This window comes from Dromaius novaehollandiae, chromosome 15 (genome assembly GCF_036370855.1).
Source record: "Dromaius novaehollandiae isolate bDroNov1 chromosome 15, bDroNov1.hap1, whole genome shotgun sequence".
NCBI lineage: Eukaryota > Metazoa > Chordata > Aves > Casuariiformes > Dromaiidae > Dromaius > Dromaius novaehollandiae.
The window spans coordinates 6,597,520-6,624,312 of record NC_088112.1 but is presented as its reverse complement, the minus strand read 5'-3'; the positions used below and the strand labels follow the sequence as shown (position 1 = coordinate 6,624,312).

The 26,793-nt window shown below is 39.4% G+C and overlaps 1 protein-coding gene across 2 annotated transcripts in view; it reads left to right on the top strand.

The window, feature by feature from the left end:
* TENM2 (teneurin transmembrane protein 2) overlaps nucleotides 1–26,793 on the top strand; it is a 1,579,923-nt gene that overhangs the window by 1,241,939 nt on the left and 311,191 nt on the right. For both annotated transcript variants that reach the window (XM_064520849.1, XM_064520848.1), the window contains one exon: nucleotides 21,712–21,795. In XM_064520849.1, the coding sequence (XP_064376919.1) occupies nucleotides 21,712–21,795 (84 nt within the window). The remainder of the gene's footprint in view (nucleotides 1–21,711; nucleotides 21,796–26,793) is intronic.

The following is a 26,793-nucleotide window of genomic DNA, read 5'->3' as shown; positions in this document are numbered from 1 at the left end:
AATTCATTTCATACTACTCCCTTCATGTCCTTGTAACATTGAGTAACACTGATGGCATGGGGAAAAGAGAGCAGTCTGATGTATACTCCATTCATGCACCGCATGGCTTTCTGAGAAACGCTCATTTCAAGAGATCTTGATGTACAGGCAGCACCGTGTCATTGTTAGAAACCTTTGGGCCGTTTGAGTTCCCGTGTTTTGCCATCTGAATCGTAGTAAGCAGTTGACATGACTTAGGCATTCCAGTTCCTAAAAGTAGTATGGAAAGTCCAGGAGTATGTGGTCACAAATTTTATCCCGTTTCCCTAGCCAAAGCCTGAAATATTTTCTGTCACCGTTGTTGTTAGGGCATGGCTAATTCTCTGAAGAAAGACTCTTTCAGTTGTCGGTCCTCATCTCAGTTCTGTTAGCAAAATGTGAGTCCGGAGACTGCAGGGCAGAGAAGAGCACTTTGCTGTCTTAAAGCAGGAATTCTTATGCTGTTAAGCAAGAGTCTCCCAGGTGAAAGAAGAGCCCCACTTCTGCCGTAAGACTTTCATCCCAGATGACAATATTCTAAGTGGGATACGATCGACAGTGGTACAGAAATGGCCACAAAATGTGTAGACTTCCAGAAATCTTAATACTCATTCATGACTACTACAGAGGTTCAGTGGGGAAGTAACTTGTCGTGCCTATTGAGTTTTAGATTCACTGTGCCGTTCTGGAGAGCTCAAATATTGTAAGGAAATAAACAGAAAGATCTATTACAGAGAAGCAATACAGACTGAAAATTGGCTAAGAGGATATAAATGTAATTAGGGAGCCACATTTTCATGACTAGTAAAATTAGCACCCATTTATACATGTTACACACTTGAACCCTTGTTGACACCTGAGGCTGGGAAAATATATCTGCTAATCAAAACATGTAATTATATCCTATGAAGCCGAAGTAACACACCTAATCCTTGCACTTCATGGTGTTAATGATTTGGGAAACTCATTTACCGAGTCATCTCAGTTTGTCCTCTCTTGCTGCATTTCTGCCCTCCAAAGTAGTAAGATCAGGGCCACGCTAAAGCAATTAAACATTAGTTCTATAGAAAAGCAAACATCACATAGATGGTTAGAGAGTAGTGATACCATTACAGAAGAAGTCGCTCTCATCAGTGGAAAAAAATAAGCAAAGCAAGATAAATTAAGTATCAACTTGCTGGAGAATTCAGCTTGCTATAGATCTGTAGTATGGTAGAGAGTTGATAATTTCCCACTGGCATGATCTTTAGTCTAGTGGCTGTCTTGAGAGTTTGTGTCTGCATTACGCCAAGATGATGATAGATAGATAGATATTGGTTGTGCAGGGGTTTTCATCTATGCAGGAGAATTGCAGAGGAATACTAGGGTAAAAAAGAAGTTTAATGATATGATAAAGGATGAATTTATTTTGTTTCACGGCCCAATTCCAAGGTAGGGTTGTGGAGATGAGAGAGATGAATAATCTTAATGTGGAAAAGCAAGTGATTTGGTCTGCAAATACTAAAATATGTCATTGTCAGTGAAAGTTGTGCTGCCATAGTTTTCTTTCATCTTTTGTGTATGCAGTTGGCACAAACTACTTGCATTGACTTGCGTGGTGGGGGCGTGAGAAGGGTTGTATACAGAATTCTGTGATGATAATAAGTTGGGACAGAAATAAGTAATTCACTGTTACATTAAAATCATCTTCTGCTTTAGTTCTTTCTTGCAGTTCAGTAGAATCTTAGGGCTAGTTAGATTGTAAAGGTGAATGTGAAAAAGAGAAATCCTTCTGCTGAGGAACAGTTACGAGATCTTTGAATAACTAGTCCTAAATATTCTTTTTTAATCATCCTATTCCTTGATTTCTTTTATTGCTCTAGATTAATCAAACAAAACAAGGAGAGTTTATAACATCCTTATTTTACCACTCCTAACTTGCATCATTTTTAGGTTCACTGATGTTCAATGAGAGAACATTTTTTCTTTTTTTGAAAGCTAAGATAATTAAAATTTAAAGAGGAATAAACACAGTATACATAATGTTTATTAACCACAAGGTCCTGTGAAGAACATTGTCGTATAAAGAAGGATGCATTAAGTAAACTAATGCAGTTACATTAACATATTTAGTATTAAGATGATTCTTAGAAAGCTGGAAATGAGCAGAAAATTCATTACTCCTAATATTTGAAGGTAAATTAATTCAGTATCTCATACTTCTGTGATATCATTTTCCTTTGTACTCTAATTTCATGTAAAGGAGATTGCAGCAATTTTTACATAGTGTCTTTGCTGTATGCAATATAGTTACTGTTCTGCATTTCCCACTTGGATACATTAATCTCATAACTTCTTAGGGGAAAACTCTTGGAAGGTCGTAGGTGTTCAGGGAAAATATACCACTTAGGACTTCAGAGATTACATTAAAAATACTTCCTGCGTATACCTTGAATTAAAATTAGGCAGTCTGAACATGTTTTCTAGATAGAACTGATATGATTGCATTGTATCTCTACGTATACGTGGGTACCCTAGCATGTGAATTATTTATTAGTTACTATTATTTATCTACTAAATGGTAGTAAGTGCTGTCTTAGTACATTCTTCTTTCTAGGATGTGATGCAGGGCAAATCCTGAACTTGTGTGTAATCTGTAACAATTATTTACTGAAAAGATCACTGTTTCTGTTATTCAAAGATCAAGAAAGTTGCATTTCTCCATTTAATGAGAGCCTGATTTGGTGCAGGGGATGTTTCTGGTGTGTTTGTAAAATTCTGCAGCCCTTTTCACATGCCCTGCTTCATACAGGTGTGCGTTGGGGATTCTGGGCTGAATCCATGGGCAGCGAGTGGGCTCCCTTGGACATGGAGAATCCAGGAACAGGTCAACAGGACCTTGGTGAAAAGCAATGGAAGTTGGCTCTCCATAGAAGTTTCCGAAGTACTGGAGATGTCGACTCAAACGCAGGCCTGGAGTTCTCTCTGTGGTGAATTGTTGCCAGGGTTGAATGATTCCTATCTTGATGCAGCCAAGAGTACTTCATATTTAGTGGCATTTAATCTTAACATTTTCCCTGTTTCCTGTATCAATTTATATTATCCAGCTGCTCAAGAACATCTTTTCAGCAGGATTGTCTTTACATTGGGTTCTAGGGATTAAAAGAAGGAAGCTTAGTTGGCAGGTTTAGTTGGCGTAAGTTAGCACATAGCTTGCGCTTAATGACGTGGCCTTTTAAGTAAAGCACTTGATTTCCTTACACAGTCAGGAGGAGGCGGTAGGTGCTTTTGAACGCTTTCCAGAGAAAGACAGTCTGTCTTGATTTTGGTTGTTGAAGTTAGGCAGACCAGCTCTAAGCTGATTGTAGAGAAAGTCGCCCTCGAAGAGGTCTTGCTTCACTCCAGAGCTTGGCCATGGCTTAAGCGTCTAAGCTAGGTGAACAATATTCTACCCATAATTTTGTTACGCATTCTGGAAATGTTGCCCAGTATATAACAGTTCAAAAGGGTTTTGTCAGTGTCAGCCTGTAGAAAGAAAGGTCATAAAGAAAAACATCGATATTTTGGGGTTTTTTTTAGAAGACCAACAGTGGCATTTTTCTTCCTTGCACCGTTCAGAAGTAATGATGTTTGTTTGTAGTTGTACCTTTTGAGGAGTACTGTTATTAGAGGTGCTGTTTTCCTGATGGTCTCTATGTACTGGATCGTTATCTAGGGTTTGTCTTGTTTCTAAAAGATAGGATTTGATGTGTGGAAGCTTAAGAAAATGGTTGTAAAGGCTTGTGGAGAAATAATAACAGACTGATTTATTCTAAAGGGCCTGAGACAAAGAAGGCCTTTCAGTTATGAGAGACTGGTCAAAATGTCTGTGTGCTGTTGCTAACTTCATCAGAGACTAGGTAGGAATTGTAGCATGCTGTGCAACTTTGTGATACTCTACAAATCATGTTTTTGTGCATACAGTTCTTCCTCATTTCTGTGAAGCGTGAGGGGGCATAATTAAGCCATGAAGATTTTTGAAGCAGAGCGCACTGTTTACATATAAAATACAAATATGAGGAATGAAAATGTCTGCCACGCTGATAAACCTTAAAAATAAGCAGTTTATTATATTATTTGTATTCTAATAAGACTCAGTTTTGTGCCGTTGTTTTCAACTGTGCAGAAACCTGTTTAAACTTCCCCATTCTATTTGCACTTTGTCATGAATCCAATTCCTTCCTTAAGGGCAAGGACAGACTGTAGGTCTCTTAAAGCAAAACACACAGATTTAGAGCTCAGATTAATTTTTCTGTGCTTACTTTGCCTTATTGTAGTGCCTGTACTGGAAGCAATGTAAAATCCGCCACTTTTCAATAATTGTTTCAGTCACTCCTGAAATAGTTTGGGTAATTAGGGTTTGTAGTATGTTAGGTGCTGTAAATAAAAAGTTGTGTAAAGTAGTTAGAGGATCATGACTATAGAATTTTGAAAAAGCAAAAAATAAAATAGAGGAAATTATTTGCTGAACACACACGTTTGCCGAATCAGTGTTGATTTAAGGAATGCTATAATATTCAGTTTTGTATGCCAGAAAATCCCCAGATTCAGGAGGACTGGGAAAACAATGCAAACTCCTCCAACATGCGCTGGTCCCTTTCTTCATCCATCCTGAAACTGCCTCTCCCTCTCCTTCCCCAGCAGAACAGGGTACCTGCAAGGCTGCCTGATGTAGCTCTCCAGTGCCTGGCTGGGTGGCTCTCCCCGGCTGAAGTCGGATGGATGGCTGCCGGAAGAAAGGGAGCCAGGGAGGCAACTGCACATCATAAGCTTTCATCTCTCCTGCTTCCCCATGAACTTCTGCCCCCTTTTCGTATCGGGCACCGGTTAATTATTAGATGAAATGGGTTTGGAGACCATAACTCACTTTGAAAATGCAGTTGTGATACTGAGTTTTCTTTGATGTGTGGAAGTCTACAGCTTTAGAGCATGACGGTGTGTAGCGGTGCCCCGAGTGGACAGCCCCTACTCGTGGGGGTGAATTAGCGCGGTTGCGGCTTCCCCTGTATAGCAGAGGTTTTACGGTAACTGCCAAGCTGCCGGCTCCTTCGTTCAGAGGAGCGCTGGTTGGTGAGTGTAAGCTGCTCTGTGCTGGTGCGTGATCAGCAGCTGCGTGGAGTTTGTGAAATAGAAGCATCTTTGCATACACCAGAGGTCTTGTGTTAAATCCCGCTTTGTAATACATGCCTTTGCTCCTCATTGATAAAACACCGTTAATACACCACATAAGAGCAAGCCCTATGTTGCACCATTTGTGAGACATGGGTGGTTGATGAAATACCTGACATCTCGGTTAACTGATCGCTCAGTCCTTAAGCAGCCACAGCAGAGGTACCGTGGTAAGCGGCAGGAACAACGGTGGGGGTGTGGCGATTGGCTTGAGGCACAGCCTGTTAGTTGTTGATTAAACTGAAGTTTTGAGTGACCTGTTCACTCGCTGGAATTGCGTACTCCAGCCTGTGTGCTTCTTTCTCCGCGGTGGCATCCTGCTACGTCTGTGATACATGGTTGCTGCCCTGCTCCTGTGCTGCCTGCAAAGCTGAGTGGTAATCGGTGGTCAGTTAGCTGCAGCGTTCAGGACTTCTGTCACTGCATCTCTTCATTCTGCTTGCTTAACAATTATATAACTATTTAAAAAAATTCCATCATACTGTACATGTTAATCCCTGTTCATTTTAGTGCGCCATATCTAGAAAATGCATTTCAGTATGCCTGCTTCTAAGGGGAGGGATTATGTTATCTTATCTCTAATTTGAGAGGCATTACATGTATTGAAATGGGAAAATACTTCTTAAACAACTGTTCTGGTTTTTAGACTAATATTAATCGGCTCTACAGCTAGTACTAAAAAAAAAAAAAAAAAAAAAGTAGCATTTGAAAGTTACATTTTATTACATTTTAAAATTTATCTCTTAGCATAGTTTTGATCCTGTGTTAGTTTTAAATACTGGGACAGGGCATCTCTATATGGTGCCTATTTGAGCAACTGGAGACGCAGAGGTTCTTCCTACGATGCGCTGGATCCTACTGCTTTCTCCATACTCTGCCTCCATAATCTGCCTCTCTTCATGATGTACTTGGCTTTCTTCTTCTTGAGCCTTGCAGGCACCCTAGCTAATTTAGGAGCAGCCGTTCTAGCAGGGGATTTAGAGGTGCTCAGGGGGCTTTTGTTATGGGGATGAACGGTTGTGTCATGTTGGATTAACACTGTATGCCTCACTTTCTCTTGTACAAAATAAGTACAGTGGAACTTACTCTAAGGAAATGGTTTGAATCTTAAATTAATAAATTCAGAAATTTTTTTTAGGGATTATTAGTTTTATAGAAATAGGTTCTGTTGTCTGAACTATTCCTAATGCAAAACCATAGTGAGGAAAAAAAAGTAGCCTTATGGCTTATTTTTCAGATAGCTTTTTTTTATATATATATTCTATTGCCCCTGAGCCCACAAAGCTGTTGCAGCAAATGGCGAAATTGGGGTAGTGCTCTGGCCACACCTACTTTCTTTTTCTTTCTTTCTTTCTTTTTTTCCTCTGAAACCCATAGAGCTGGTATAGGTGTCCTTAGAAATAGGCATTTTGGATGAAGAAGCCAGAAATGGATTCCTTCTGCACTCTGACAGCTTATCCCTGTAGTCATGTTTTTGTGCTGCCTGAGCCACAGAAAGGAAATGCAGGCAAATTTGTCTGACATCATTGTAAACTTTTAAAGTATTACTATCAGAAATAGCAATAACATTTATTTAATGTATTTCAGTTCCGTGTTTATCTTTCCAGCCTTGTCCCATACTAGTAACTACCTGGCAATAGATTTTACTCTGGGTTAATGATCTCTAATTGTGCATTTCCTGCTATCTCACCAACCTTGCCTCTTCCTATAAATTGGTTGATATGGGCACTGATAAGATAATGAATTTGGACTGCATTCACAATCTTACTTTCTAAATAGGTATGTCAGGCAAAGATTGTTAGGATAATGGAGAGAAGAAAGCTAACTTTGGCTTAATAGTCAAAAGCAGACATGCTGAAAATAGGCTTGGGAATATGTATTGGGCTAAATAAGACATTGTCAAAAAATGACTTAAGGACTTTCTATCTGTAATACAGTGTCAGAGATGGTACAAGAAAGGTCAAGTTTCTGCAGGGAATGATAAGTGAGACGCTGTTGTAGAGACGCTCGGTGAAGGGCAGAGAGTGCTGTCAGCGTAGAGGAAGGAAGCAGAAACAGGCAGGTCCAGGAAATAGTGAATGAACACGATTGTATGTCCTTCTGCCTTTAGCAGACATTTAGGGGTTTATTTTACTGAAAAAGACAGAGAAACTCTTGTGTGTACACGCATGCACATGCACACACGCAGAGGAGAAAAATGTTACTGCTAAACTAATGAAAGAGAGATATTCATGAGCAGCTCTTTCTTTGCTGAGTATACAGGTAAAATTGAAAAAACTAAAACTTGTTTGTGATTTTTTTCATTGCTTTTATTTCAGTGTCCTACTGGTCAATAAAACTGAAGTATTAGTAGTTTCTATGAATCGTTGAGATGTACACAGATTGGTCCTGTTTGATTGTAGTGGTTATCTTAGGCTTTCGGTGAGGTCATCCACCATGATGCGGTCGTCAGACTTGCAGACCTCCGAGACGGGCCTGTTGTGCTGTGCACGTGCAACGTCATCGGCATTACGTTCACGAGTATCAGGCCTTACTGCACAGTCCCGTGATTCAGCCAAGTGCCCCCATTTGTAGGTGGGAGAGGCTCCTTTTAAAAGAACAAAAGGATCTCTTCAGCTCTTACTAGTCCAATAATCTTTTTTTATAAGTTGGTTGAGGGCATAGGGTGCAAATGAAACTTAAGATTCTCTCATTTGCTTTGATTTCCTTTATTTAGGGCCATAAGAGTCGTAATACAAAAACAGTAGCACAAGGAGCGAGTTGGGGAGCGTTGCTCAGATGCGAAGGTCTGTTGTGTACTTCTGATTTCAGTTTGGTCTGTGGCAGACGCAGCCTAGGGTGCCACGGAGCAGTGTCAGGTCAGCCGTTCCTGAGCTGCAAGAGAGGGATTGTTTTAAGCTTGATTTCTCCTGTTAACATCCTACAGACTTTTTTCTTAGTTTCGAGACTGCTCTGGCCCACTTATTGCTTTGTTCCTTTCATGTGGCATAAAAAGGATGGAGAAAGATTGAATATTTTGTCATATGTTTATATCGGGTTTCAAATGCAAGCTAGTTTCAAAAACTATTTTCTGTTAACCTCAATAGGCTCAGGAAATATTCAGCATTTCTTAAGATTCAAGAAGAATTCAGGAATTCAATATTTCCCCTCTTTTTTTTTTTTCTTTCACCTTTTAGAAAGACTAAAGTTTTCCTCATTTTGTTCCCTTTAGATCAGAGGAAGTCGATTTAGATTAACACTGAGACTACTTCTCAAATTCCCTTCTTTATTCTGTAATAGACTATGCTTAGGACCAAATGACATTCCTTTTGAGCAACTAAAATATTTGGAGATAGCATCTCTGTGAACTGTCTGATGCTTATAGTGCACTCATGATACCAACGGTAAAAAAAATCAGATTTGTACTGCTCTCCCAATACCACCCATGATTTGTCATTCTAAGTGAACATTCTTGTAGGTAACATAACTTATAATCAATGCAAAAAGGCAAACTTGTCATAATCACAGTTTTGGCCTTCATGAAATACAACATTTCTATAAGTAAGGATGACACGAAGTTTGTGATTGCCAGAATTTGTTTGTTTTTTTTAAAAAAAGCCCAACTTCAGCATGCACAGATCTTTGACTGTGCACGCAGATGCTGTGTGCTGTCATCATTTTGCGCGTGTATGTGTGCGCGCGCGTGTAACCCAAGCCAGAATTTTGTCTGGAACGCTTAGTGCTATTACGCAGATTCCCCACATTCCCCACAGTCTCCTTGCTATGGTTTGGATGGCTTTTACCTATCCACTAGAGACTTTCAGGATAAAATGACGATCTGCACTGTATCTTTGTACCGAATCACTTCTATGTATAGAATGTCAGTAGTATTTTCACAATAGCACTTATGATAAGAGAAAAACAGGCATAAACGGGCTGCCGAGAATTTATTCATCCTCCTGCTCATCAGGAGCCTTGCCAACTCGGTGACTCGAGTGCCTGTTTAGTGAGCAGGTAGGGTCTTTGCTAGCCAGAGTGTTTCTCCTCCTCAGAGATAAAAATAAGAGTTGGTGACTTAAGGATGGGATGCCCAGGAGCTCAGACAGCTTGTCAGTGCCGAGTCTTGTCCTGACAGCTGCCTTAGCAGAGCGCATTTGATAAGCTGTGATTGACAAAATACTTGAAAACTGCAGCTTAGAACTGAATTCACAGAGTGTGGGGAAGAAGACAGGATAAAGCAAGAATAGCTTTATGAGCACACAGAGCTGTCATCATGCACATAACTCTTTCTTAATGGAAAAACAGAGAGCTGTAGGGAAACCTAGACTGTCCTGATATAATTATCATCAAGATCATTACTGTAATTGAGCCTTCATTTGAAGCTAGGGAATTAAGCAATATTTTGTGCTTGTTTATTGTATAAAATTTAATGTTGTAATTAATTCAGTGGTAGATAAGGGGTGAAACAAAAGCTACAGCTACTAATTCCTCTGTACTTTTGGAGTCCATATGTGAAGTTTTATGGTCTTTAATACTATAAAAAGAAAATCACAGCAGGGGATTTCATTTCACTGACATTACCTTTCTGGTTTGAGAACACTTAAAAGTTGCTAGTTACTGCAAGTAAAACTCAGACTTCTCTGGAAGCGAAGCCCCTCTAATATGTCTTCTCCAAGAATGGAGGCACTCAGTTTTTTTTCCTTGATGGGCTTTCTCTCTCTTTTTTTTTTTTAATCAGTATCATTTCTTTAATTGTTCACATACAACATTATTTGCCATTGTCAAAAGTTATGGAAATGAACTGGAGTACTTCTGTATAAATACTGGGGTGATCTTCAAAAATGAACTGCAGTACTTCTGTATAAATACTGGGGTGATCTTCAAAGTGCTTCTATACAAATTTGGTTGCAGGAACAAGCTCCACAGAGCACTGTCAGTGTTCCCAACTGCAGATGCTGTAGCAGAGAGCAGGGAGCACAGTCTCTCTTCCTTTGAAAATTGCGGTCATTAGACTGAAGTACCCCTGGATGCATTCCTTGGTGTTCGTTCTCTTTCACATTTGCATTTAAATTCCTGTGGAGGAAAGATAAGATAAAGAGGAAAACAAATGATGCTTGTTTGCTCTTCGATTGAGCTCATATTAGAAGTATGACTGTAAGAGAGAGAGAACATTGGGGGAAAATGCCTACGCAGTCTTTATGAAGCATCGTATGTCCATTCAATCACCAGGAGACTTCAAAAGGACTTAACCCTGAGGTTTTAATGAAAACATAAATCAACAGGGAATAACTCAAACTACATTGAAAAATGAAAAGGAAACTAGGTCACCCACCGCATGACTCAGTATTTGTAGCTGACATAGATGATATTACAGTAGTTTTCACATCCATAAATATCCTTCTGGTACATGTAGGACATATTGCCTATGTTTTTTTACTCTAAAATATTATCCCTTTTGAATCATTGTGTCTAATGCTTTCTTTCTAACAGCACACAGCAATTGCCTGGATACAAGCTGTTCAGTTTGTTGAAACCGGTCAGGATCCTTGAGGCCAGATTCTGTCTGTTAGTGAGTGCAGGAGCGCACTTGCCTACTGGCTTACACGTGTGGAAGGCAGCAGCTGCCACGACGTGTAAGGGGGTCATAGGTTGTTGCAGAGAAGAGCCGAAGTGGTCTGCTGTGTTGAGTGTGCTACAGCCTCTCTCTGCACTTCATTGTTCTGTCTGTAAAATGCAGCAAACCACATTCTCGTGATTTTTAAATGATCTGGGAAAAGAGAGAGATACTGAGGTGTATATCTTCTGTATGCAGGGTGTTACCTGTGGTAGTAAAGACCAAGGCCAGCAGTCAAGAATTTCATGAATGGTTGGGAGAGAAGGCAGCAGTGAAATTCATAAGGAAAGATGATGGCCTCTGAATTGACTATTATTTTTCAGGAAAGTTATATTAGTGCTGCAGTGGGCAATTCTGTGAAAGCGTATCTCCATGATCAGTTACAATAATACAAACAATTCCCCGCTCACGAAAAATGAGAGGAACTAGTAGAAGGTGTATGTAGAGAAAAACCAGAAAACATGACTGCCCTTGTCTGAAGCCCTGGAACGGCCATGCCTTGCATGGCATGTTGAATTCTCATCTTCCCCGCTTGAAGGAGGACACAGTAGAACTGCAAACAGCATGAGTGGGTGAGGTGGGTTACCCAAGGTATGGTACAGTTTCCTTATGAAGAATGACTTAGTAGTTTAATACTCTTTAGTGTAAAAAAGAGTGACTAGTGACATGACTGAACACTGTGCAGTGGTGAGTGAAAAAAGTGAGTGAGAGAAGGTGAAGTGAGTGGAGAAAGTGAAAAACAAAATGATTGTTCATTGCTTTTTTCCTATACGGGAAGTAGGCAACATCAAATTAAACTAGCAGATGTCAGATGCAAAACACACAAAAACATGTACTACTTCATGCAACATGTAGGTGAGTTGTCCTTGCACCTGGACTTTGTCAATAGTAACAGTTTACACAGGTTCAAAGAGCGGATGGAGAAAATCACAGAAGAAAAATCCAGCTAGGACTAGTGAATGCAAATTTTAGGAAACCTGAGACACAAACTCGGGAGTTTTGGAGAATATTCTGAAGAACTTTCACCTCATGTTTACTCTAGTTTTATACTCTCCCTTAGGCTATACAGGAGATAAGTACAACTTACAGTGAATCAGATCAAAGATCTTTTATGTTCTTTGTCAGAGGGTACTGAGTATAAATTTGTTTCAAGGCTACAAATGATCTCATTATAGAGGCTGAACAGGTAGTTGATAAAATCTGAGGTCTAAATTATGCCCTTTGTAATTTTTCCCCCACAAATAACAGAGTAAGACTCAATCTGTGTACTTCTCATTTTTTAAGATACTTGTTTTTATGCTGATGAATTGTATATTGGTTCTTTGTGGTTCTTCAATATCACTCACAGGCACAGGTGACAAATTTTTTTACCACTTAAACTACTTGAAAACCAATTTGATTTTCCCACCAACAGAAGTTGCCATAGGAAAAAAGAAGTGATCGGTAGGTAAAAGTACGTCTATAGGTGTAGACTCATCAAATAACTTGCCGTAACAATTTAAAAATAAATACTAATTCCTAACAGAAAAGAATATAACTATATAATGAGGAAGATGTTGAGTGATACTGAAGTTATTATTTTGCTGGGAACTTTTTTTTTTGAGGGCATTATTACTGATAAAACACTGACCTCAGTCACCAACTCTCTACGGCTACCATAAATGGTTTCTTTTTAGTTTTTCTTTAATTTTAAATGAGCAACCGGATGCATGGTTAGAGGCATACAGGACGATTGAAAGCCTATGGACTGTTCAGATCATTGAGGAAAGTGCCCGGTGTGCCGCTTGGGCTAGCGTAGTGGCACTTCAGTCCTCCTTTCCTTTTTTGCCCATGTGTCTTAGCTTTACACTCTTCATTTGGCAGAAGAAATCTGTAATGCCTGCTCAGAATATGAGGGGCGTTTTATGTCTTTGAGTTGAGATGCTGTTGTTTTAGGACTGTTGAATGATAATTGATTGAATGATTCTTATGTCCAGTAACAGTAGTGTATCTTGTCAGCTTTGTGTGGCTTAGCTGTAACTGAGGGAGGAGTCTCTTGGGAGGGTGTGAAAGTTATAATCCTTCATTCTTTTATCTGTCTCGTTATGTCTCTTAACCCATTACCAGGTGTGCTTGTGACATGGATTGAAAGCCTAGCTATTTATGGCTTGCCAAATTCCATGGGATGAGCAGCAGCGATCCTGGATGTGTGACTTTCTTCTGAGTTCTATCCTGGAGACTTTGCATTAACTTACTAAGGCAGTTTACTACTTGCTTCCTGTTTTCCTTTCTTCTGTATGATGGAGTGAGCAGTTCTGTTGCTGTCGTTTTTCCTATTGCCCATTCTGCTTGATGTATTCTGTTTTAGTGGCTGCTTATCTTATAAACTTGGTTACAGTAGAAGGTGATGGCTTTGAGGTGGCTCTAGTACGAGTCTGTGTACCCTACTAGGCTCTGCTTGCAGGCAAAATCTTCATATGATGGTGTTCAGTGCTGCATTTCATTTAAAGATTTGGGTCCCATGTAGTGTATAAACTAAACCAAGATGCACACAAAAAGAGACCTCTAGTTTAATAGAGACCAATTCACAGTTTTGATTATGACTCATATTTTTCTGTGTTTTTTGAGAGAGACAAAAGGACATTTTATAATAGTTTAGCACTATCAGAATGACATGCTTATATTGGAAAACCTTCTTTCCATCATTTCAGGTGTCCCTTAACATTTATTTCACAGCTGTCTCAGTGCTCCATTCAGCTGATGTTAGCTTATAAATTAAAATTAGTTTGGTATTATCAAGAGCAGCTAACCTTGCTCTTTACTCACAAAAGCAGCAGCAAAATAGCATTTGGCAGATAATTTTTACTTCCTTGCTTACTAGTTCCTCCTACCTAGGATGTGTTTGCTGTAGTTCCACTGGGATAAAGCTGGATCAATTGGTAGAAAACAGACAGTGCTCTTCATTTCATTTGGGAAATGCACTGTATCTCAAAGGACTCCCTCCATCTTCTGTCTTTCAGTGTAACATGTTCAGTTTGTAAGTGCTTGCTCATTGGAAGGTGGTAAGAAGCTAATGCACTTTTGAAGCACTAGTCTGCACTAGTGGTAGCCCATTGCACTAGCTTATTTCATTTAATAAACTCTGCACTTGAATTCATGAGCTGCATTAGTTCAGGACAGAGGTAGCGTATATTCACTTCAATATAGAGTCAACAGTGCAGAATTTTGTAACATACAAATAAATGATTAGCATTTGATCCCTACTTAGACCCTCAGGCTAGAATCAAAAGGACTGAGGTTTGCGGACTAATCTCTTTGTACCTTGGGCAGCAAAATTTGGTAGTGGTAATGGTAGCATTTACTACTCAGATTTTTCTTCTTGAAAGATTTGATGTCATTAACACTTTCAATAGCATTTTATTTGGCTTTTTTTTTTCTGTACACTTTCAAGTTGAAAAAGTGCAGAATATTAATATGCATCCCCCAATAAGAGGAAAATGTAATTTCTTTTTAGCATTCTCGGTACAGGTTTTACTCAAAATTTTTTTTTTTAGTGTGTTGGCAAATGTGATGAAGAAGAGCAGTAAGTGCTTTTGATTGAAGTGTTGATTAGTTGTGGTGTAATACCTATAGTTCCCTCTTCAGGTTTGAACTTTGCACCTGTCCGCTTCTGTTGTAAAGCTCTATTAATGTGATTTTTGTCACCATATTTATGTAAATGGTTTTTTGGGTTTTTTAGTGATTTTTGCATTTCACTAGGGACTGTTCATTTGTTTAGTTTGTGCTTCAGTAATCTAAATTCTCCCTATTAGCCTAATAATTTAGAAACTAGTCTTTTCAGACAAATTCTTGATCTATAAACACAGTCATTGCTATCGCATTTGAACTAGGATTAGGATTAAATAATAGTAAAGTGTTATTTAGGCGGAAGAGTTGTGTAAAATAGATCTAAAGAAAGAGAAAGCAACCTTAGAGTAACTATAGTTGCTATTTGAAACTCCAGCCTTTCTTCTTAATTATTAAATGTTATTCCTATGCGAATTGTGACTTACGGCTTTATGACTGAAATTATGGGGCTGTTGCACCCAACCCATTGCCAATAGCCTGAAATCATAGTTAAATTGCCCCTTAATGTTTAAAACAGACAAACATCCTCCAAACCCCATAGGAAACGGTGACAGGAAGAGAAAATCTGTGGCAAAGTTTCACTTACGGAGTTTTTCTTTTAATGTGGTCAGTGACCATTTTGAATAAAGATAACTATGTATGTTTTGGACTTCAGAGCTTGACTGTTAGGGATGTTTGTGAAGATTGGTCCAAATGACTGGTATTTTTATGGCATGGTTTTAAAGTGGTATTGTTAAATTGCTTGAGACCCCATGTCAACATATTCATTTGGAATTAAGAGGGCCTTTATTTAATGCAATTTTGAAATAAGACAGGTTGCAACCATTTAATTTGACTTAAATAAATCCACTTTAAATTTAATTTTAGCTCACTTTAAGTAAGTTCATAAGTGCAGACAAGCTTTACACTTCCACAGAGAAATGGACACTTTTATGCATATCTTCTAAGCACTGATCTAAATCCTGCATGTCTCTGCAACTCCTAGGGTGTAACTACCTTCTAATGCTTTTGTTAGTCATTAGGAAGTGAAAATACAAAATGAAGGAATTTGTCATTTTAAGCGCAGCACAGTTTTCTCTCTTGTAGCTAATAACTTAGTGGATTTGGTTGTATAGGAGATGCTAGCGATGCACCTGGAACAGCTGACTCCTGGTGCAGTAAGCCTGTTGCTGGTGATATTTAATAATCGCTAGGACATTATGAACATGTGTGTGAAGCAAAATTACTTCTAACTCCCGTTTTCTAAAACACACCTTTGGTAGAAGAGGAGGAGTAAAATAGTGTATTGTCTGTTGTGTTCACTCAACTATAATGAGCTGCCAAATGTACTTGAACTAATATTAGAGCACTTTCCTCTGTAGTATTTGTCATTCTTGCATGAATATTTGGAGATGCCTTAACATATTTAAATGTATACTTTTAAAAGATAAACATGTGTTGCAGATGTTTTCCGTCAGAGGATAATTTGGCTTGAGACTTGCTAGTACCCTATGCACATAAAGCATTTCTTAAAGATTAAGTGGCTTGGTGAATGGGCTTCAGAGGGAAGAAAAATGAGCAACTCCAATTCTGGTCAAGGATCAAAACACTGGGCAGAAAATGTGCAATAGAACACAGTAGAATAAAACTCCACAGATTTAAAAAAAAAAAAAAAAGCAAAAACTACACAACCCTTTTACTGCAGCCCTGTTGATATTCTGATGGGTTTTTGCATGATTCGTATATTCCTGGTTTTCTTCTGACTTCTTCATAATCATTATTTGCATGCAGAAATAGTATTCATTCAGGTTAAGAGTGCAGTACTTTTTATTTCTCTTTACTATGCTTGATCCAGAATATATGGAGAGAATGTGACAGAAAAACAACCCAAAACCCCCAAAAGGTGATCTCGAAGTGGACTTGCAGCCTTAGCCTGCCCAAGGCTGAGATAGCGTTCTGTCGGATGTTCCGGGTTCTGTCCCATTCCTCCAAAAACAGAACGGCCAGTAATCAATGGTGATCAAATATCAATGGCAGTGTACGAAAGTACTAACAGAGAAGAAATTTCTGCTCATTAAAAACGCTGGCTAGATGGGAAGTGAGCCGGTCACGAAGGGCCACAGCCAGGGAAGCGTGACAGGAGTGGAGCGAGTGGTGGTTCCTGGGTCTGTGCGTGTGGATATGGGGGGAAAGGAGCTTAGGAAGTTAAGGGTATTTATATGACTTTGCGGGAGGGGGGGGATATAATTTTAAAGTGCTGTTGAAAGTTAAGCACCAATTGGTTGTTTTTTATTAGCAGTAAAAATTAGATTTTGCCACTTCAAGTGATAGAAGAGGGGCAATGAGCAGAGCTGAGGAAGGATTTTTATGCCCTGGTTGTGTTAAAGTGCCATGGTTATTTTCTAGAGGAGAGCTAACAGAGGTGGTAGAACTATGGATGTGCAGAAAGGAAAGCTTATGAATGCAACAAGGTTTTGTATTGTGAGAAATAGCATAAACTGTACGTTATGAGCTTAAAGGGTGGAGCACGTAGTGCATGGCTGGCAGCCGAGCTCTTAGTGATGCCTGTTGGGAAACGTGGAAAAGCGTGGATCCGGGATACCCTGGCGAAGGTGCTCAGGGAGGATATGCAGAGTGCGTAGCTGGAGGTACTGTTTAGGCAGGGCTATGAAGGGCGAGACTGCTGAGGGTGGGACAGATGGGGAGAGGGAGAGAAGGGAGAGAGAGGGGTGGTAGGTGGCCCGGCGAGGTAACGGTTGTTGGTGCTGGGTAGCCCTGCTCAGGAGAGGAACCGGGAAGCACAGAGGGTCCAGGAGCGACGGGGAGCGTGTTGAGTGCGGGGCACTCGGCCACAGCAGGACACGTGCTGCGCGGGCCCCGGCGCTCCCCAGCGGCTCCTGGCGCTCAGCGCTGCCCTGGGGCCGCGGTTACGCTGCCTGGGGCACGGAGGGAAGGGTCGCGCCAGCCCTTCCGCTGGACAGCAAAAAGCCCTTGTGTGGGTCTGATGAGAGTGCCAGGCCTGGGGGAAATTTGTTGGGGTCTGAGGGACCCCATGGATGCATATTAAAAAGTAATCGAATGAGGGGAGGAGAGCATTGGTCTCAGGAGAGGGTGGCATGGGGAAAGAAGAAAGTTCAGTTCGCTGAATGCTGTGTGGGAGACGAGGAGCTGGTCTGAGCATCATGCACATCACAGAAGACAGATCTAGGAATTACAATGTTTCTATATTCTCAATTTTCAAGAAGTGCTGCTAATATTTACACTGTTATTTAAAATTAATTGTGTCAACATTGATTTTGAACTGGGACGGAGGCTGGAGGCGACAAGCTGAAAGTTGTGGTTCGTCCCTCTTTGGAAGTAACACGCAGGCATCAGGGCTGCTTCCCTCTGCCCGTTCCTGAAGGAACCAATGGCCGTGGTGACGCTGGGGCTTCTGCGTGTTGGAGGAGCGTGTAAGAGAAAGCATAGGATAGTCGCACAGGTTTTACTTTATCCAGATAGGAAGTGTGGTGTGTGATAGGGACTAAAATTAACTTAATGATCTAAAGATTTACTTAAAAAAGATTTTTTTTCTTCTAATTTTTGGCAAGGCCAGAGATTGTAGGTCATAGTCTATTCTTTCCTGTCTGATAATTGCAAAATCCATTACTATCCCTTTGAGATGTTTTTTTATAAAAGACTGTACTAAATCTGAATAAAAGCTTAATAAGTAGATTAGTTAGAACAATAGTCCTCATGAGGCTGTTTGATTCTGAGTGTAGCTGCTAGAGATAACCCTAAATGCAATTAGGTTTAACTCCCTGTGAGTGTCAAAGGAAGGTAATACCCACAGAGACTTCCCTTCAGATGACATTATTTTTTAAGTGTCTCAACATTTAAATTATTCTTTCCTCTGGGCTTTTTTTTTTTTTTAATAGAATTGTTGGAGAAACAGAGCTTGGAAACTTATTTTGAGAAATTTGTTTTAGATGTTTTACATCAAAAGGAGGGATGGCTTAGCTTTCTCGGGGGAACAGTTTGTCATCCTCATCTGTACTTTCTGTAACTGTAAGGATCAAAAGTCCTGAAGTGGCTACAGATAAGGACAAAGAGAAAATAGCGGTTTCACCAACGGACACAGGTTTCTGAAGGGTAATGTGGCAAAACGTTGATGGATGAAATGTCAGTGGATAAAGTCTGTTTTTCCTCTTGAATCTGAAATGAAAGCAACACTTCTATGAAAACAAAAACGAAGACATTAAAGACCTCTTCCATTTGCATATTATAGGGTACAATAAGACAAAAACTATAAAACTGCAAACTACCAAAATTTGTTTAATTGCATGTACCACAAAAAGACTATGCTGTATTTAAGATTTTTGTCCCATTTTTGCAAAGAACAGCTGAGTATATCTGCTCATTTAAACAAATCTGTGCCTTTTTTTGTATTTTCCTACATATGTATCTCTGTAAACAATTTTCTTTGTGATAGCGATATTTGTCTGATAAGCTGTGATCCTTCAGCCACTTTCATTTTTCTTCTGTACAAAGATCCATTCTTCTTTTCTCTCCATCCCTGTCATTTGTTAGTGTTTTCCATTTCCTCCTCCCAATCCATGAGGCAGAAAAGGTAGATAACATTAATTTTTGGGCTACTGGCAGACTTGATATTTATTTTCTACACATCATTAGACTATAGATAGTTTTATTACCTTCGAAAGAGGAGAATCTGAGCTTTCCAGTCAGACTTGATGTGAGATATGCTGTATTTTTTGATGGCTTAAAAAAATCAGAGTTTTGGGGGTTTAAGTATAGAGAAATAATACAGATTTCACAAACCAAAAACTTGAGATTTTCTAAAAACTTCGTGGTATAGCATAAATCATATTTTTCACTTTTCGGTGCATGAGCGTAACTTTTATCTGTATAGATTTTTTTTTTTTAATTCATCCCACTGTCACTAAGCTTTCTTGCATAAACTTTCCACGTGTGCTCATCTTTTAAGAGACGAGCCTTCCTGAAGTTTAAACTCCAGTGTGAACACCTGAGTTGTCATGAAAGTGTGCATGTCAGTATTCACGTGGCAGTGGGATAGTGGAGTTGAAAAAATAATCCTATGTATATATAGGTTTGAAAAAAGATTACTCTTTCATACCCCTTGGCTGGTGAACTAACTGAGAAATACTGCTTTCAAGCCCAGTTACCAGCGAGAAACTTTGAAACTTCAAAGCATGTATGCTAAAAATACTGCTTATGCCACGTGGAACTGTTCCACAGAGCTTTTCATGTAATTTTTTTCTAGTTCATTTTCAACAAACAGAAGGAAAAATAAACCTTCAACAGAAGTATTGGGTGTTAAGATGATGTTGCCCACAGGCTACGGTGGGTAACTGTTTTCCGTATGCGCTGGGAAGGTACAGATAGGGCGGGTGGCACAAGGACAGCAACCCCTGCTTGCAGGGGGGCTTTGCGGGTGGAGGTAGCAAATAATTTGACATAATTTCAGTTCTTTATATGTATTGATACGAATAGTTCTGTCAAAATAACAAATTACAAATGCAAGTTGTATTGCCTACCTGAAAATCTGTTGTTTTCTTTCCTTGCCTTTGAATCAACCATCCGTGTCATTAAAAATAAAGCTGAACTAATTAGGGATGAGCCACAACAGATATGGCTTATGAAGGGTAGGCCATGGAGATGGCTGATAGTCATCCTGCATCAAAATTCAGTTTCATGTGTGGCAAAGGGACACTTCACCAGTTTAGTATATTGACTAAAGTTTAACTTTTCATTTTGAAATATTTTTTTAGCCCTAAAGCCAATAATGTTAAACTCAGGAGCTCTTATTCTTTCAGATTATTTCAGTTGCAGGTATTTTAGGTCAGACACGTTTGTGCTCCTAGTCTCCTTGCAAATATGTAATTAGTCATCTTACGTCTTCAGCATATGCAAACTTTTTTTCCTACTGTTTTGATCTGCTGATTTTGTATCTTCGAGTGTCAGTGTTGCTTGTTTTTCTTTGCATATAATAAATGACTGTGATATACAGAACATATTTTCAGTGTTCTTTCTGATCATCTTGGGGGCAAGATTGTATTATTAATTGAGAAAATGATTAAGTCTTTGAACTTGGGATGTACCAAATAAATTTAGTTCTCAGTGAAGCCCTTGAAGGCAGTGAGGAGCAGGGATTGAAGGTAGCCATATGTTAATCATTACGTTTCTTGTCTTACTGGGGTGTATTAGGAAGTCCAGGTGAGTATATAAATAAAAAAGAGAGGGGAGGTTGCATCTATTTACTGCCTCTGTAAACTCTATAGCTAGTATTGAAATTCGGTACCATTCTTCAGTGGATTTTGTGCTTTTATAATTTAAGAGGACTCCCTAATTAAAGTATTTAAATTGCACATATATTTGAATTAGCTGTACAATCAAAAGAAAGTTGAGTAGTTCTAGTTCAGTTTATACGTTCTTTAAAGCTGAAGCATTTTTGCATGTATTAATCTCTCTTCCCAGGACTTGAGAGTTTTTATGAGACAAAAAAAAGGCTTATTTTATATATCCATAAAAAAGACATTTGTTAGAAAAAGAAAAAAGAGAGAAAGATGCAAAGACCCCCCCTCCCCACCCAGGTTCTGCAGTGATTCAGCTAAATATTTCCCAAGTAAGAAATTGCTCTCCTTGCAACGCTGCAGGTTCGCTGGCTCATGCCGCGGGCAGATGCAGTGGAAGCAGCCTGCTTACGTGGATACGCGGTGTAGAAGTCATCACGCTGCTCAAATAAACATGAAAAGTGATTTATTCACAGTTGAAAGTGTCTGTTTTCCAGGTGCATCTTGATAGACTCAGGTTTTAGATAATTAAACTTATCTTTCAAAGGGAGATAATGTGATACATTATTGACTATAGGAACAATAGGTAATACACTGAAAATAACATAATATCCTACTGTGCCACGTGTATGGAAAACTCTCATGGACTTCGGGTTAAATTGTAATGCATGTACCGTAGCCAGATTTTTGTTGGTGGGCTTACCGGTGTCTTGGTAGGGTTTTGAGGAGATGTTGCACTCTTTCTGTTTTTGTGGTTATTTGTACCTCCTCAAAAGGGAGAATTCACCAGTAGTACTCTCATGCAGTACTCAACATGCCTTTTTATATTTCATTGATGGGAGTTATGAATTTCTAGGTAATAGTGCTGTATTTTTTTTTCATTATTCAGAGATACTTTGGGTGGGAGGAGGTGAACCATTCCAAGACGTTTTCCTGTATTACACCAAAAGTGAATGGAATAGAGGAAAAGGAGTAAAAAGAGCCGTCTCTAAAATGTATTTATTTTATTTTATTTAGATTTTCACACACACCTTTCTGAGAAATTGAAAGACAGACAGACAAGCTGGCAGCAGCTGGCTGAGACAAAGAACTCTCTAATACGTAAGGTTTTTATCTTGCTTAAACTATATTCCTTGTAAACTTGAACCTAGTATGGAAGTTGTGGGTTTTGCAGTGCTAAATCTGGTTCTGTTTATGTTCTGCTTATTATGTATTGTGGAATTTTTTTTTTCCTCCTGGGTGTTTATATTGCGTTGAATAAACCTGATGCCTCTTTCTTTTACTGTTTATTAATTTCTTTTTCATTTTTGAGTATTACCTCCCTGACTGAAGTAGGTTAGGGAGATGTTGGGGAGGGGGGATCTTCAGTGGGTGGTGAAAGAGCTGGAGTTTCCATGAGCTCATGTTTCTTCAAGGGACTAGGCACGGGACATGGAGAGAGAGAGCTAAACCGCAGAAGAGATGTCAGAGCTGGCTGCACGCAGGCATAATTAAAAATGCCATGGTACCTATATCTAGCAGTATTTTTTAAAAAGTAATTTCATGCTTTATCCAATTAGTAAAAACTGGCATGTGATATATGCTGCTTCAGAGATTCTTAGGTCTGAATTTTTCTAATGAGAGATTTTGTGATAGCTGTGTTCATCTTTAGTCTTGATTTGAATTTTTTGATCTAAGAGCTTCAGATTCAGACAGTCACCCCGGGTGTGACACTAAAGCTTTTTATCTTAGGGACTGTGTAAAACACAATCAATTTTTTTTTTTTTTGTTAAGGTATCACTATCTCCTGCCCTCCCCCCCCCACCCCCCCCACCCCAAGAGCAAAATAGGTAGAACTCGCATGGGAGATAATGGTGTTTAAAAAAAGGTTGTGATATTCTTCTTTCGTTAACAGAAAAATTTAATCAGCTATAGTAATATGAATCCAAAGACGACATAAAAAATTTTACTACAAAAGCAATGATTCAGCGACATCCTCCTTCTGATATTTTCATTCATTGTATCTGTCCAGTTATGCTAACTATAGTATAACTTTATTAATTTCCCTGGAGCCTTTTCTTACAAGGTCTTTTGTCCTCAGTGCTGCAGTTCTTGCCTTATGTTTGACTGGTTAATGGGATGAAGGCTATATCTTGATACTCGTTCTTCTTTCCTTTCACTGTAGCCATCACCTAGTACACGCACGAAGGATACCTTTCGGTTTGGGCTGCTCGGTTCGGCACCTAAGTAAATGCCCTGCTAAGTTAGGGCACTGACCAGAAATAATATTCTGCATACTTAATATTTAAATGAAATATGAATCAAGGTTTTCTTTTCAGCCCCAGTTTGGTTTTCTGCACTTCCTTCCGTAAGCGTTTGATTGTCGGGGAAGCCTTGTGGATGGCATTAGGCTTTGAATCTCCCACAGTGTCCGAGCAAATACTGGGACAGTGTCTTACATCAAATGATAAATTCTGCAAAGTTACTGAGTGCCTTTGGCCCTCTGCATAGTCAGGGTAACCCAAAAATGCTTAGTATGTTTTAAAACTGGAGAAAAGGGCCTTTTTTATGTTCCTTATGTTCTTTATGTTATGTCTTTTATCTTTTTTCTCTTCAAGCTTCTTGGAAGAGTGGGAGCCAGGGCATTTTTTATAGCAATGAGATTTCTGTTACACTGATGTATAACACCAGAGTCTGCCCCAGATGGCATACATGTGGCTGGGAATAAAAATGAAAATTGTGTAAAGAATGGGAATGATGTGGTATATACCTCAGCGCAGCAGAAGCATCCCTGATGCATTGGTCTTTGACAGGGATTTTGGCACAGGCAAAATGAATGGGTTATGTTACTCTGGCCATATCACATCTGCAGTAATAACACTTGAGTGCGTTTTCCAAGATCACAAAGACTTTGCCTACAATTTGAGTAAGGCAGTGTAACGGAGGCTTGTGGTTTTCATTGAATAACGAAGATAAAATGATCGGCTCCTTGCTTCGCATGCACAGTCCAGCCTGCATGTTAAATGCAGGAGAAGGCTTTGTGGGGAGAGGGAGAGGATGGGCTGTGCAACTGCCTGCTTACGGAACAGCACTGCAGTGCACGAATGCTGCAGCTTGTCCTGGCAGCCTGTTCTCCACTGTTTTCTGTCTCTGGCTCACTTTGGAGCCACGGAAATGCAGTTGAATCATCTTTGCTGTCTATGCTGACATATGTTTTTGACCATACAGTGAACATACACATCTGGGCAGTGGCGTGGAGCCCATGGACTCTGAATTTGTGGGTAACCCTGTCAGTACCAACAGCAGATGTGCTTGGCCATGGTTAATAAGCTGTATGTTTGGTGTGCTGTTACAGCAGGCATACAGGTATGTCGAAGCTCTGTAGTAATCTGTGATGTGCAGGTAAATTCTTACACTAATTTTGGGACATTATCTATTGAACTGCAGCTGAAGGAAATAAGGAATTTGCCCTTTCTGGGGGAAGCAAGGGGTTTGGATTTTATCCTGCTGTGCTTATGACGTTTAGAAACAAAATGTGACTGGTTGCATGGGGATTTCATTTAGGTGTATGATCTCTCTATGGCATGAAATTTAAAACCATCAGTGAGAACAGTAGACTGATGTCTTCTAATCTTCAGATATAAATATGTTCTTTACTTCATTGAAAAATATATTTAAAAACTGTGGATGGATACTGTGGATGGAACTTTACCTTATAATAATTCTGTTTAAATCACAGTAGTGATGAATTCAGTTCACTTTGCTGTTTTCAGAGTGGATTTGCCTTAGCTGAGGACCGTATGGGCATTTGGGGGGCTGGAGGAGTGTTTTTGCATTTTAATGGAAATTCTTTTACAAAACAGATAAGCAAAAATTGTTTGTATCTTGGGATTTTCACATTGATTTCCTTAGTAGCCAGCTCCAAGTTTAACAATTACCCTTCTTGCAACATGCTGTTTTGTTAAGAAATAATCCACTAGAGCGTGTAAACTGCATAGCTGAAAGTGTGTGAAAAATAAAATAATGAGAGTAAGAAATTTGGGGGGGGGGGGGGTTCTCTTGCATGTTGGGTCCTAGACGCAAGCAAGCGGGCAGTTCCACCACGTGTTCCTCCTGGGGGCAGCTCAATGCTTGTTACAGAGTTTGGGTCTTGAAAGCTGAACTAACAAATTTGTGAGATTTGTTTGAGAAACAAAATGGATTGTGTGTCGAAAGACTGAGCTGCTAGCAAAATACTCTATCATGTCAGATTTATACAAACCGATCTCCTGTGTATTGCACCGTGTCCTAGAAAACTGGAAACCATGAAAGCAAGTGCTTATATTTTAAGGAGCTCTGTGACAGCTTATAAAAAATATTTTTTCAGTTTTTGCATGAGGCCTCCACCTTAAAGAAACTGATTTGATGAAATAGGTGGTAATTTTTAACACAAGCAGTGACAAAATAAACACCATCTGCTAGTGTTGACTTATTCTGTAGCATTCTCATGCTGGGTGATTTTATTCCACTTTTTTTCAGAAATAGTTAATGGCACATCTGCTGTGCATTAGAGGTGCATTTTGGGTGAGTAAATGTGGACAGAAGTTTAGGGAAAATGGTAATGAAACTCCTTCAAGAAGCTGAAAGGAATATTAAACTATTAAAAAGAGCTTTTTAAAATTTAGCTATGTAGACTCCTTCCTTTTTATCTGATATTCATTATCCAATCAAAGATGTTAAATGCATATTGACTCTCTCAAAATACCTGATTATCATCCAGAACTTCTCATTTGATCTTTATTTTTTCCCAGACAAAAATCCTTCCACTTAGCCTTCTCAGCAGGCTTAGTTTTCATCCTGTACGTGAATCTGGGGCTGTCGAGACAGACTGGGTTCCAATGCCATGTGGGAGCAGTGTCAGGTTTGTTAAGGAACTACACTGTACAGTGTTGCCACTGCAAAACAGAAGTGATGAGGTTTATCTCAAAGAGCAGTTGAATACTGTACAACAAAAGATCTGGGTGCGTGCAAGGTGTTTTGTTGCTCACTTGTCTACCTCAGAGCAGCAGTAGGTGTTTACCCTGTCCAGCTCTGTGAGGCTTGCTTCCCTCCTGCACCGGGTTCAAGAGCAGTTGTAATAATCTGGTGTCCCTGGGCTACGCAAAGAGACAGTTCTTGGTGGTTTGTGCTGTGGCATGTTTTTTCCCCTTTGGTGGACCTTGGTAGTCCAGGTAGTCCAGATTTCTTCCCCGTGTCCCTCCGTAGCAGTCTCTGCCCAGATTACCGCGGTATGTTCCCCCTTTTCTTTCTCAGTCACTGCTAAGAAGCCTCTGAAGGTGTAATTCCCGTTTAGCGCTTCACTGTATGTATTAATAAACCCAATTATCCACTGTACAAAGTCCACGCAATTAGGCTGTTAGACCTGTGTTTACTGTGCCAGATCATACATCCCTATGCTGTTACCAGTATAAGAAAGTAGATTTCAAGAAATCTAAAATCTACATGTCTGAATCTCCCTATGGCTGGGTGGGTATGTAATTTTAAGATTTTGAAATGGAAATTAAAGCCACAGCTTGGAAAGCTTAAAGAAGACCTTATGCTATCTTATTCTTTAGTAGCTGAAGCAACATGATAGTCTACAGTGACATTAATTTAGTGTGTCTCTTAGGTCTAAAACTTTTAAAAAATTAATGGAAAAATGAATTTGGTATCTTCCCCCCCTGCCCTCCAGCTCTGTTCAGTGGCCTGAAACTGTTGTCCTCCTTTTCTAGTTTTGATGGGGCGTATTAAAAAGTTATGTAGATGAAACTATATACAGTTTAAACAGAAAATTAGATATACACATATCTATGCCATAAACCAATTTTTTAAAAGACATTTCTGTTTCTTTTTTGTGGAGAGTCCTGAAGCATACATTGACTACATGGGTTCCTCATGAATGCTGGCTACGGAAGTGTCGAGAGAAATATGTTGCAGGGGAAACCTCTGCACTTGGAGCTCTTTCAGTACTTGCTATTCAGCTTCATTCAGTTTACTGTTTTAGTCATGAATATGGGGAAAAGCAACAGCCTGTCTGTGAAGTAATATCTGGTTAACATTAGTTGTTCTGCTAAAAGAAAAAACTAGAGTAATGTGATTGGA